This window comes from Macadamia integrifolia, chromosome 3 (genome assembly GCF_013358625.1).
Source record: "Macadamia integrifolia cultivar HAES 741 chromosome 3, SCU_Mint_v3, whole genome shotgun sequence".
In the NCBI taxonomy this organism is placed as follows: Eukaryota; Viridiplantae; Streptophyta; class Magnoliopsida; order Proteales; family Proteaceae; genus Macadamia; species Macadamia integrifolia.
This window is the reverse complement of record NC_056559.1, coordinates 27,046,417-27,059,738: the sequence shown is the minus strand read 5'-3', so window position 1 is coordinate 27,059,738 and position 13,322 is coordinate 27,046,417. Positions and strand designations below refer to the sequence as shown.

The window sequence follows — 13,322 nt, the reverse complement described above, 5'->3', positions numbered from 1 at the left end:
GGGGGGGGGGGGGGGGGGTCTGCCACTTGGTTCCTCTTCGAAGATCCCATTCTCCAGTATGCCAAGAATGGGCTATGATATGGAAAATTCCATAGCTAAGGCAGTAGTCATAGAGATGATTCATTTAGTTGCTTAAAATCGTATGAAGCCTTTTTTACCATGCCCACATCAAATTTTTGCAAGCCCCAGAAATTTACCTTCATAATGCCATATTTATCCGACTGGATGCAACTTTACTAATTATTAGGACTATAGAAAGCCTTGTTTCTTCTTTTTGATCCTTACTAAAGTATGATTCCTTCTTGTATGAGGAAACTTCTTGGCTGATAAAAGAAATCAGCAAGTAGACAGAGAATAGAATATCGAATAGCCCCCCAATGCTGTAGTTTTTTTTTTTTTTCCCCTTCTTTGTGTGTGTGCTCGGAGGGAGGGGGGTGGGTGTTGATGTGCGGGTTGAGAGCATCTGAGTTATACATAAGCAATAAAATAAAGGTACTTTTTCATATGATCTTTGGTCATTTATATTACATACATTTACTTCTATGGGTTTAGCTGAAATGTTCTGAAAGTAACTTGAACCAAAAAAAAAAAAAAATTGATAGTTCCTTTGTATATATGATGGAAAGGACTTTATGGTGAAAATTCTCTCATGATAAATTAGGTGTAGTATCTCATTGCATGTGGTTTGATACATTATGTGCGTGAAAATATACTTGTTCATCCTCTGATGCCCAACTTGTGCATGAAAATATACTTGTTCATCTTCTGATACCCAACTATGTTGTATACTTGTATTGAATGCAGAAATGGAGATACCTATGCTGGAGAATATTTTGCAGACAAGATGCATGGCTTTGGAGTATACCGATTTGCAAATGGTCATCGGTATGAAGGAGCCTGGCATGAGGGACGGAGGCAAGGGCTTGGAATGTATACATTCAGGAATGGGGAGACACAACCTGGACACTGGCAAAATGGTCTGCTTGATATTCCAAGTACACAGAACACCCACCCTGGATCTCCCATTGCCGTGAACCATTCCAAAGTATTGAATTCTGTCCAGGTAACTCCACTCACCATCCCTTGTGACAGTGATGCCATCTTTCTGAGCATTATGCGGAAATCAGATGATGTTGTTTAATATAAACACAGCTCCCATTTGACCCAAGCCATATCTTATTATCACATTGTTAGATAGATGATCCTAAGCTCTTAGTGAAAATTATTGTGGTACCTGTACTGGACTGGCTTGGTTGACCTTGGGAAAGCTTCTCGGTGGATGAAGCTAGCTTGGTAACCGATTTTGACATCAAATTGATCAGAATTGGTCACCAGGCTAATTTGTGTTAGACCAGTTCATCTGTTCTGTTGAACCTCTGTCAGATGCCGATTGGGCAAGATGTGAGTCAATCTGTATCGTCCCACCTCACTTAATTTTGAATTTGATGTCCGTCTGGTTATGAAATGCCTAATGCCATTGACCATTAAAAAGCAGCAATCAACTGTATTAATCATAACCCACCTTTTATCAGAGGAGATGATAAATGTTTGTCTCCACAATGACACATGTGAAATATGATAACTTTAAAGCTGGAACATGAAAGTAAACTTACAGTGAGGAATTTTTTTTATTGGATTTGCTCAACAGGAAGCACGAAGAGCAGCAGAGAAAGCGTACGATGTTGCCAGAGTCGATGATAGGGTGAACAAAGCTGTGGCCGCTGCCAATAAAGCAGCCAATGCAGCACGAGTTGCAGCTGTGAAGGCTGTCCAAAAGCGACTGCATCACAACAGTGACATTGATGATGTACCAATTCCAATCGTGTGACCACTAATGCACTGCTGACCATCATTGTGCTCATAGACCAAATTGACAACAGACATAACCTAATCGAAGAGAGCAAGCGAAGGAACAACAGAATATCATCACACAGAATTTTCTGTAGCTGTTGCTTTTTCATTTATACTCTCATTTCCTTTCTTCTTTCCTGCATTCTCTTTCCCTTTTCGTGCAAGAGGATGCAAAATTGAGTTATCTGATTGAAACCACATTCAGTTGAAGCCAACTGATTTGAGGCACCGGTCAGTTTTCCTTTTGCGTCAATGTAATATGTATATAGGATGAGTTAGAAGTTTCAGTGAAGATCTGGCACTTACCAGGTGCTTGTAGGTGGGGTTTTTTTTAATTTTGTTGCTTCTTTTGTTCTTTACATGTAAAGTGTAGCTAGCTGTAATGCAAGTGCCAAGGCACCGAGGTGAAACTTCAGCCCATGCACTTTGTTGTATGTGAACTATGGCTTTTGTATAAGAGATCGGGGGAGTTGGTGACTTTACACAACCACTCCCTCCTTTATACCATGGTAATAGTTTCTGAATCACATAAATTTCCTTTTACCTGCAAACAAGAAACAAAAGGGTCATGAAGGTCTTGACAAGTGCTCTTTGGCATAATTACTCTCTCCAGCGCATCCAACAATTATTCCCCTTTTTGTTCGTAATGCAATCCATGGATTGTTATTGATGTCCTTGAGTGCAATACACTGCCATTTCCTGTTGATCTCATAGATTTAAGGAGACACTTGAAGAGCCAAAGTTTTCTCTTGCTATACCCTGCTGGCTTTGAAGTCGATGCTGAATGGGTTCCAGCATCTGGAGGGAACTTTGAACAGCACAGTATGAGATCTTCTCTCTAGCCCAACATCCAGAACACACCTGTGGATAACCTCATTGAGGATGCAAACAGCAATGGCAACTAGAGTATAATTTTTTGCTTATCAGCTACTCCACAAAGCTCCCTTTAAACCTAATTTCAGTTTGGTGGCTCAATGAAGGATTAGATTCCTCCAGGAGCCACAATCAATCTATGAAGATTTCTCCATAAATCAACCCCAATAAAAGTCAATCATTGACTATAAAATTCCATTGGTAATCCGCCCTGGCTCATGCCGACACAGCAGTTGGGGGGTACAGCCATGCATATGTTTAGCTCTTGGCTTCAGTTCCCCTCTTGTCTAATCTCCCGGGTCTGTTGGCTGATGTTTGAAGAATCGATGGTCCTGAACATTACCTATGGAGCCCTTTTGTTTGTATCACTCATTAAGCCTCACTTAGGTCCCTATCGATTCTCCCCAGGTTGGAGGATCACCTTTGACCTGCCCGAACTGCTAATATGGCTGGTTTACATGCCAATCATTTCCCAGAGGTACTCAACCGGGTGATTTGAACAGAATCCCTTGGCCAAGTCACTTATTTTAACACACTATCTCACACCTCCATTTTCGATTAAATTCTGAAGCTCAACTTTCAATGCCCGGACAGGCTTGCAAGTCTGAGGGCAAAAGTTTCGAAGGGAGAACCAAGTCTCAGAACGGCGTGTCTTCTCCTTCAGAATTGTGCTGAATAGGGTTTCTTCGCTATTTGCAGTTCTACTAGGTATGTCTGTTGGGAATAACAAGCTCCTACATGATTCTTGAATTACAAAGCAATGGTTCAACCAAGACAACCCTAACAGTGTTAACAGCAAGGATGTTGTCTAGTAAGTACTCTGATCTCACATATTGGCATATGGAAGAACACATTTTCTTCATGGAATTCAAATAAAGCCATTTGCTTGCAATGGAGAAACGGGTTTTAAAGCAATTCAGCAATGCAATAACAAGCCATCTGCTTGCTGATGATAAACTATAATGTAAATCAATTCAGCTTACGATTTCTCTTGCACGGAACAAAAGGTTTCAAATTTCTACATCCAGGCAACCAGACTGGTCTCTATGGGTCCCAATCTCAAGTTTGGTATTTCTCTGAAAATCGTTTATTATATGACATTCGCTTCCCAGATCATGCAAAGACAGTACGAGAAGCAAGCAAGAAAAGCTTGAAACGTGAATAGTCATGAAAATTAAACATTCACTCAAACGAAACAAAATTGTACTTGTCCAAAACACTAGCTAGCTAGGTAATTCCAGGTTCAAGTGCTGTGTCCACCACTCCCACTAGTTTTGAATTGTTAAAACTGATTAAATACTTAAGACTCTCAGACAAAAAATAAAAACAGAAAGCATCCCGGTCCTCAACTCTCAGTTTGCTCCCTCAGCCGCCTAATGGTGCTCCTGACGGTCACGGCACTGGCAGTGCTGTAATGCAATTAGACAAAGCACAATTAGTATCTAAAATTGAAAGGAGTAAATAAGAATAGGAAGAATGGAGGGTAATAGTATTTACTTTAATGTATAAGCACCACCAGCCTTAACTTTGCCGCAGTCTTTGCAGCCCCAAATTCCAACGGCCTTCCTCTTCACAGCATACTACACCAGTGTACTATTGATTATAATAGGCGCAACCTCTTGGATGCAGTAGGCCACTCAAAATAATGGAACCAACCAAACTGACAAGAAAGAAAATACCGTACCTTCCCACAGAACTCACAGAAGTATTTGCTGTGCTGACTGACCTCCATCTTCTTGATCTGCTTACGAAGACTAGCACCATATCGGGTTCCTGAAGAGGCAATCGTTTAATACTATTTGTTTTTCATCACAAATATAGGACCTCAGACTACCAATCCTAATTGACCCACTCGTCTAAAACCCACATGGTATTCATTATCCATTAAATCATAAAATCCAGCCCATACAATTGTGCCTGGACTACTGGATGTAGTGTAGCACAAATATGTGACATACAGGTTTAACTCTGGACTACAAAGTTAACACCGGTCAAAATATTCAGTGAAGCACACAATTATCAAACAATCAAACAATGAACGTCACAGTTGATGGAAAAACTGTCCAGACACTGAAAAAGACCCATCAATATGGGCAGAAAATAGTAGATAATAAGAGAAACAAAATTTAAAGAGAAATATGTGTCAAGGCCTGGATAAAAGAGAATGAACTTACCATATTTCCCAACAATACCAGCTTTCTTAGTACGTTTAGTCTGCACAAGTAATGAACAAGTCAGCCCAGAAACTAAATCTTTTTGTAATGTAAAGCTGCGCACCAATGACGGATCAAACAATATGGATTATATTGATATCCCGTGAATAACCTCTACAGACAGAAAGGCAACCAGATCTCAACCCAATTTGCAGCAGAAATCTGAAGTTCAACACCCTCTACTCTATTCTATGTGAGAATTCCTAGAGGAGCCCAAGCATCGAAGCCTTCTATTTTCCCTTTGGTAATTCATTATGCTATTTGTGGGTTTTGGGAATTTTAAAAATCTAAAAAGAAAATTAATAGGAGAGCTTGATATTCTGCCAAACAACGCAAGCCAAAAACACAATTCGCAACAGCAGTGACTAATGAAGTGGGACGTTCTGCAAACATGGTATGGGAAATTCTAATTGGCAAGTTTCTCACTATAAATAAATAAGATTTTGTGCGGTCACACAAAAGTGGTTCACACTAAAGCTATCAATTGGTTCTGAAAAAGACTCGGTGACATCAAAGGAAGGGGAGAAAGAACTCTGTTCGTCTAGTATTCCCTGCACCCAGACACAGATGGGTGTAAAAAGACCCAGCTGCTCTCACATGTGCTGGGTATTTTCACACACTGGGCGTACAGGATGCCGACGAGCAGAGTTCCCTAGCACCAAAATAAATTACCAAGTATGGAGAATATATTAGTGAATGTGAAGCAGAAAAAATGCATAATTAAACTTGGCGAAATAACAGATAAAACCCTTATGCCCAGCTGAGAAAACTAACACTAAGCCAACTCCAAAACGAATCTTGAGAATCCCCAAAGTAAGCCAATGGTTACTCAATCCAAAGTCAGTGCCACCTAATCAGGCTGCCTTGGGAGATCTCTTAAAACTAAATATAGTCTACAGATGTTTGTCAATAACAAGAAATCTAAATTTATGCTTTCAGTTCTTTATCAGCTGCAGGAATATTTCACGGTACTATCCAAATAGTTGGAATTCAAGGCCCCCGCAATGATAATAGAATTCAACAATTTTGAGCACAGCAAGTAAAAAAGTGAGGCTACTGAAAACTAAATGCAATACATTTCAGAAACAAGACGATTCAACCATATAAACCGACACTAGAGATTCACAAGCTTTACAGAGTTTTCCTCAACAGTAGATCTAGAAATCCTACTATTCTAGAGAAGCCATCAAGTACACCAGAGGGTTAAAGGGAGAAGAAGAGCTCTAAATTCTCTCCTACTTCCATCAACTATAACCATCAAAAGCGAAGGCATTCGATGAGGATTAAAGCAAATAAAATTGCTCCTACCCCTAAAAAGTAAGACTAAAAGGAGATTCACAGAACATTAAACTTAGATTCAATCATAAAACATAGAGACGGGTAAGATTTACCATTTTTATTCGCTTGAAAGGTCTTCGGTGGTCGCCGGAGAGGAAAGGGGCCGCGAAAAACCCTAGCTTACCTTAGGTTTACCTTCAGGGAATTCAAGATGATCGTTATCGTTTTATTGGTTTTATAGGGTTACTTACACGGCGAAGGGAAAAGCCAACTCCGTTTGCGCAAACCATCCAGTGAGTCAAGATTAAAAAATCAAACGATCCATAGTCACAATTAAGTAGGTCCCACAGGATGAGGCGAGGAGCATGGGCTTGCCAATATTGAGACCACACCAGATTTGGATCTGAAACTTTAGGTCCATCAGGGTCCAACAACCAGGCTTAGGCCCTTAATTAACCACATGAGCCTAGCCAAGAGGTCTGTACAAAATTGCCAATACATCCAGAGTGGAAAATTTTAGACCTACCAGTCTTTGGAATGTATCATAAATGATCGTAGCTAAGAGACTCTTGCGGCCAATAGGTTGAAGCCTCTTTTTTTTTTTTCCCCAATGGAATCATTTTCTGAGCAGTTATTTTCTGTAGTGAGTGTGGTGGTGCGGTGAGCATTAGATGGCCGAGCACATGTCTTGAGGTCTTCTCGACCATCCGATGCTCACAACATTGCCGCACTCACTACAGATGATGTTTTCACTCATTCCCTATCAAGTAGTCTGATCTCCAACCGCTCCAACAATCCTCCAAAGAATTTTCCAATGTCAACACATGGCTCTTTGCTAATCCAATGATTGTGAACAATTCAACCCTTTTGTTTGAAAGCATATGCTCAATGATTGCAAGACCCGATCCAAAAGGTTCCTAAACCCTAAGGCAAAGATCTGTAGCAGGCGAAGGAGGAGAATTCTTAGGGACCGTTTGATAACATTTCTGTCATTTCTGTTTCAAGAAACGATAGAAACATAAATTTCCGTTTCTAAAAATAGAAACGGAATTGAAGGTGTTTGATAAATCATGTTTCTGGAAGTCGATAGTAATCAGTGAAAGAATGGCCACAAGTCATTTCCTGAAACGGCGAAATAAGTTTTACTTGTTTCATGCTTAGGTCATTTCTTGAACCATAAATAGGTAAAATTTTCTATTTCTATTTCTGAAAACAAGTGAAACAAAATAATTTTATTAAACGCTTTTTGTTTCGTTTCTAGAAACAATAGAAACAAGTTTCAACATCAAACGCCCCTAGTGTTTCTCGTTTTCCATTCCCAGAGAGAGGGGAGAGGAAAAGAGGAAGGTAACCTAAGGCAGAGATCTGTAGCAGAGAAAGAGGAGAAGAAGGGTAAGGCAAGCTTTTTGAGCACATCCAGCTCATTCTTAAACACATCCAGACTAGCAAACACAAGAAGAAATTCTCATTTTGGAGGAAGGGTTTAATTAGAAGAAAAAGAGTTCACTCACACAAAAGAGATGGCAAGAGTTTTGGAGCCATGGATGGAAGAAGTTGCACCAACCCTCTACATCTCTCCCTACTAGAAATCATATAATTATCCACCACTAGAGACCGTCACCGAGGAGGATGTCCCTGATGAGTTTCGAGCTCCAAGAAGATTGACAATAGGCTTTTCATCTTTTCTTTTTAATTCTCTCCTCCTTTGCTTTCATGTATAGAGGATCAAATTCGGTGTCCAAAATTTTCGTTGATATTTGAGGGCAGCTAGCTAGACTATTTATTGAGAAGGACGAGAATGGAGAGGAATTTTGTAAAAGTTGTATCAAATTATAGGCCGGATTGAACTAAACAGAGAAAAGGAAAATGACTTAGGAATGGGTAAAGGGAATCAAATCTGAGATAGAGAAATAAAGGGTTGCAGAAACCGTTACCGCATAACACACATAGAGAGGGAAGAATGAAAGAACAAAGAAAAAATAAGAGAGAGTTAGGGTTTGATTTCTCCTACCCTGAGATGGTGATGGCCTTAACCGGAGAAGAAGAGAATGATGGAGGACAAGGTGGCTATGGAGCTTGGAGAACAAAAGTAGTAAGAGTTTGGGTTTCATTTTAATTAGACCACTTAAGTATAATCAATTTAGGGTTTTGAAACCCTCTCCTTTGTTCTTGAGTTTCTCTTGTAACCTCCAGAGCCGCCACCATCACCTTCTCAGGTGATGGAGCTATAGCCGTAGAACCCTTCCCCTCTCCATTCATCTTCCATCTGTCTAGTCCCTTCATTCAATCTCCTCATGGAACCGCAGACATGGCTGCCGCACCTTTAAAACCTGAAATAGAAGGGAAAGAGGAAAGATCAAAACCACGAGGAACAGTGAGGATGGTTGAGAGTTGTTGGTCGGGTATGAGTTTTTTGGTTTGTCGTGTAGGGAGCAAGTGATATCCATCTCTTCCAACAATCATTGGATCTGAAAAGTGTCATGCGTCAACATTGGATAATTCGTTGGAGGATCGTTGGAGACAAGCCCAATCCGTCTTTATTCAAGGTCGATATATTACTGACAATATAATTATTTCTTATGAGATTTTCTTCCCCTCATGGGAAAAAGAGGAAGAAGGGATCTTGTAACCTTAAAGCTTCCCAAATGCAAATTTCAACAAAAATAACGATTACATTGAAGATAAATACAGATAAAAAAATTATGTAGGAATCTTGCCACTTCATCCAAACGATCAATGCATCCTCATTTCCAATCATCTCATGATCATCACCACCGAAGTTCCCTCGATCATTGTCTCCTATCATCACATTATCATTTAAATAAAATCCTAATCTATTTTACATTCCCTTTAATTAAAGCAACCTTAGGAAACCAACTCACAATGAGGCTGCCCAAAGGGAATATATAAGTTTATGAAAATAAATAAATAAATAAATATATATATATATAGAATGCTACCGATTTGTCTGTGTCTATACCTGGACACAACAGATGCGGAAAGACTACGCTAACCCCCTAATTGAATATGCTTCATGTATACTCTCATTGACCTATAACAGCATGGAGCGTTTTCTTTCCCATAAATATATATATAGTTCCCAAGCGGCAGTGTGACCTTGCGCCAATGTGAGAGGCGAATGGGAGTAGACGTAAAAGCATCAATAGAGGCGATATTTCTACCTTTCATGAGGGGTGTAGTAATGCATTCCCTTTATGTCTGGGAGTAAGGGCCTCCTGTAAGTCTCAAAATTAGAAAAAAATACATTTACTAATTCAGATAGAAGAAAAGGTCGTGATCCCGTGAGGGTGAGTTAACTCCAAAAACCCATTACCAATTCGGATTGTAGGTTACAACTCGACTTTATGAAGCCAAAATCACTATTAATCCCAGATCAGCCATATGGCAGAAAATCATGGGCCTTGTACATTGGCTATGATTAGCAGCGCTGCTCAAAAACTCATTTTCTTTTCCCATTGTAATTTTTTGAGAAGACAAGAAAATGGACTTCCTGTGAGAGCATAGTTATCAATTCGGCCGAATAATTCGCGAATTATTCGGCCGAACCGAATTTTTCCGAATTTTATCAAAAATTCGGACCGAATCCGAATTAAAAATAAAATTCTTTAAAATTCACGACTTTTTCCAAAATGAATATAAATCGCGAATAATTCGGACCAAATCCGAATTAAACCGAATTATTCGGTCCATTTAAACATTATTTAAAAAAAAAAACCAAAAATAAAAAATAAAAAAATAAAAAAACAATTTTTTTTAAAAAAAAAACCCCAATAAGATTTTTTGACCGCTTTTTTGACCGAATCCTTAAATTAATCGTCCGAATTATTCCGAATAATTCTCCGTCGGAATAATTCCCGAATCCGAATTTGCTAACTATGTGTGAGAGTGAGATTCACTTAAAAATATGTTAATTATTCTTTAACATAAGAAAAAAGGCTTTGTTGAACCGGCGATGTTAAATATGAGAAAGAGAACAAGGAACCCATTTGGGTTATGTATGACTAGCGAGAGGAACTTAGAAGGAGGAATCAGAGCTTCTAGAGTAAAATGGACTGCAAAGTAACCTCTTAGACCTTTTATCACTTATGGACTTCCAATCCTTTGACTCCAAATCCTCCATCTCTTCTTTGATGGTGAAGAGGAAATGTGGAGGCTCACATAGATTCTATACATGCAAAAGTCCTAGTTCCATGGCATTCTCTTCAAAAGGTTTTAAGAACAAACCCTTAATTTAATCCAAGGGCAGATGTATTCTGTTCAAGAGATGCCTCTGTTCCCAGATTAAGAGGGCACGCTCCCAAGAGGGGTTAGGTGGTCATTTTGCACCCCTTGTGTCTATGGCACAGGATGAGCTTTTGGACAGAAAATGTTGTCCATTAATCCTAATTTGTGTTGTAACCCAGTAGTCACTAAGAGGGGGGTGAAACAATGAGTTTAGTTCCAATCCCCAAAAACCTATCCCAAAATCTGACTTGGCAAACCCTGATGTACTTGTCACGGTTCACATATAGTCGTATGGATACTCAGCCACTCATAGGCAAATTCCAAGTGTGCGCACCCATTCCACATTCCACGGACTTAGCTTCAATGTATATAATGCAAACAATGTGCATACCCACTATATATGGATTTTACGAGGTTTCGACAATATGCCTACGTCCCCGAAGTAATTCCTGTAAAGGCTTTTTACCTACTCAATACACTACTTTTGATTGCACTTACAGTCGAGAGCACCCAACTCTAATTTTTTCAAGCCACAGTTGATATGGCACACGCAGTGTCGATACAATATGCAATACCCATCGCAAGGCACCCACTCCCAATGCTTAGCACCAACTAAGTATCAAATACAAAAATATTGAAAATTGGGACTTATAATCAATGCCCTACAGTCAAGCCCTACCTAGCATATATATCCACAACTAGCTAGCATGCATTCATTTCATACACATCTACTACTAATATACATACATTACTATATAAATCTAGGGTTATAGTTAGGGGATCTCACAAATGATTACCTAGAAATGAAATGGGAACTTCTGGTGACCACTAGAACCTCTAACTTGACCTCTCAAAGTGAACTTGGCTCTTCAAGTATTTACTGACAAGCTCAGTGCACACACCCTCTCCCCTCTTTGTCTTCTTGCTCTTCAAAGCACCAACAACCACCCTTAAGCTCTCTTCTCTTCTCTTTCCTTCCTCTCTTGATTTGGAATCAATGCATCATCACTGTAGCACACCAACTTCACAAATCAACCTTTAATGGAGTACACATCACTCACTCAAAGTTTAAAGCTCAATACTTGCCCATCAATGAAGGGGGAGACTTCACTCACAAAAATCTCAGCTTTGCATCACAAAAATCTCAGCTTTGCATCACAAAAATCTCAGCTTTGCACAAATCTAATCTTCTTCTTTTTTTTCTTTTTTTTTTTTCTTTTTCCAATGGGTAGAAGAGTGAAATTTATGAGAGATGGCAAGTTGAATGGACCCATTTGCCTTGTGGTTAGAAAGTTACGGCCATTACAAGTTGAAGTAACTAGAAAAGACTATTTGGAATCTTAGGAGGGGTGGCGTAGGCGGCATTGACGGCACGTGCAATGGTGCTTCAATACTGATCGTAGATTTGGTTCCAACTGATGCCTTTAATTTGAGCCGTAGGTACAAGACAAACGGCTACGAAATCTCAGCCAAACACCTTGGATCAAGAGGTTGATTAAATCCTCGCTATAGGATCATTTATATTCGGGTTTAAAACCAACCGCACGATGGGAATCTCATTGACTCACGCTGACGCATGTCATAGGGGCTGATGCATGCTGATGCAATCGACATCAGCCCTGCATCATTAACCTTTTCGTTGTCGACTTGTGGTTGGCTGCATCAACGAAAAATCTGGAAATATGTCTCATCCTTTTTCAAAAATAAATGACTCCCGGCCTTTGGATCTGGATCTCCAAGATTAGATCTAAAGAGATCTAATATAGAGCTTGAGATTGGAATCTTAACTATCCTTTAGATGCATGTACCCAACCACTAGATCAGCACCTGGCAAAGTGGCCCAGTCATGGATGTTGGATCTGAGCTCTTATACTCTAATTTAATACAAAGAGCCCCCTTTCCTTCAATAATTTAATGCTGAAGAACCCCCAGCTAGAGCTTGAAAGCACCTAATTTTCAACTTCAACTTCTAAAAAGCCCTCCCACCACCGAGAGGTATTGGCACTTTTCAGTTCGAAATTTTCGGACCGATCTCGTGAAAATGTGCATAACTTCTTTGTATGATCTCCAGTCAAGATGAAACGAAAAGCATTGGAATCACGACTCGACTCTACAACTTTTCAAAATACTCGATCGGCCATAATGCCTCTGAACCTTTCAAATGCCGCAACTTTCTCATATAGAATTAAAATGCGACAAAACCAAGTGTGTTAGAAAGATTGGATTTCTCTCGCAAGGTTGTATAGAGAACATTTCTTCCAAAAAAATCATTTTCAATGCCGAAATTGCCCCCAACTATCGCATAAGCCAATTTTTTACTGCGGATGCTATAACTTCTTCATATGGTATCGAAACTAGACAAAATCATGTGTGGGGAAAAGAATAAATTACACTCTAATTTTTTTGAAGAAACCATCTTCTAGAAAAATCATTTTCATTGTCGAAAATGCTCCTGAGCTTAAACAAGTCAAATTTACCAGTTTTGACTCAGAATCCCACACCACTTATCGTGGATGAATCAATCCACTCGATACACATCATGTAGCACTATTATCTCACCCAAGAGATCGAACTCGGCCACGTCACTCAAACTAGCCACGTCATCTCCGATATGTGACCAAGATTGTCAACAAAGAAAACAAAAAAACAACAATATGAGGGTATTCACTCTTCATAATCTCTGTTGGCGTAACTCCCACCAACACTTGTGCTCAAGTACTACTCTGCTCAATGAAATTGACTAATATTTTTAGCCATTTTAAATAGTCAATTTTTTTTGGGGGGGGGGGTTAAGAATTTTAAAATAGTTGATACATCAATTTTTTTTCAACTTTAGCAAATCGCTTAGCCTCATTCATCTTC

At 39.5% G+C, this 13,322-nt stretch overlaps 3 protein-coding genes across 3 annotated transcripts in view; 2 read left to right on the top strand and 1 right to left on the bottom strand.

Moving 5' to 3' along the window:
- The window catches only part of LOC122074104, a 6,467-nt gene extending 4,109 nt beyond the window's left edge, over positions 1-2,358 (top strand). The window contains exons 2-3 of the mRNA XM_042638942.1: positions 805-1,063; positions 1,649-2,358. Coding sequence (XP_042494876.1) covers positions 805-1,063; positions 1,649-1,828 — 439 coding nt within the window. The 3' untranslated portion in view covers positions 1,829-2,358. The remainder of the gene's footprint in view (positions 1-804; positions 1,064-1,648) is intronic.
- Positions 1-13,322, top strand: part of LOC122074105 (metacaspase-1-like) — a 39,660-nt gene that overhangs the window by 1,165 nt on the left and 25,173 nt on the right. The gene's annotated exons all lie outside the window — the stretch shown is intronic.
- LOC122074106 (60S ribosomal protein L37a) lies at positions 3,875-6,481 on the bottom strand. The gene is made up of 5 exons (XM_042638945.1): positions 6,329-6,481; positions 4,899-4,938; positions 4,409-4,497; positions 4,222-4,304; positions 3,875-4,133 (listed from the first exon to the last, which is right to left on the bottom strand). Exons 1-5 carry the CDS (start codon positions 6,329-6,331, stop codon positions 4,070-4,072), a joined length of 279 nt encoding a protein of 92 aa, XP_042494879.1. The 5' UTR covers positions 6,332-6,481; the 3' UTR covers positions 3,875-4,069.

Bases quoted from the DNA above. Each gene is read 5' to 3' on its own strand.
- LOC122074106 (XM_042638945.1), bottom strand. The intron at 4,498-4,898 runs GTAAGTTCATTC...TTGCCTCTTCAG, and splicing joins TGGTATTGTTGGGAAATATG to GAACCCGATATGGTGCTAGT. The intron at 4,305-4,408 runs GTACGGTATTTT...ACACTGGTGTAG, and splicing joins TCTGTGAGTTCTGTGGGAAG to TATGCTGTGAAGAGGAAGGC.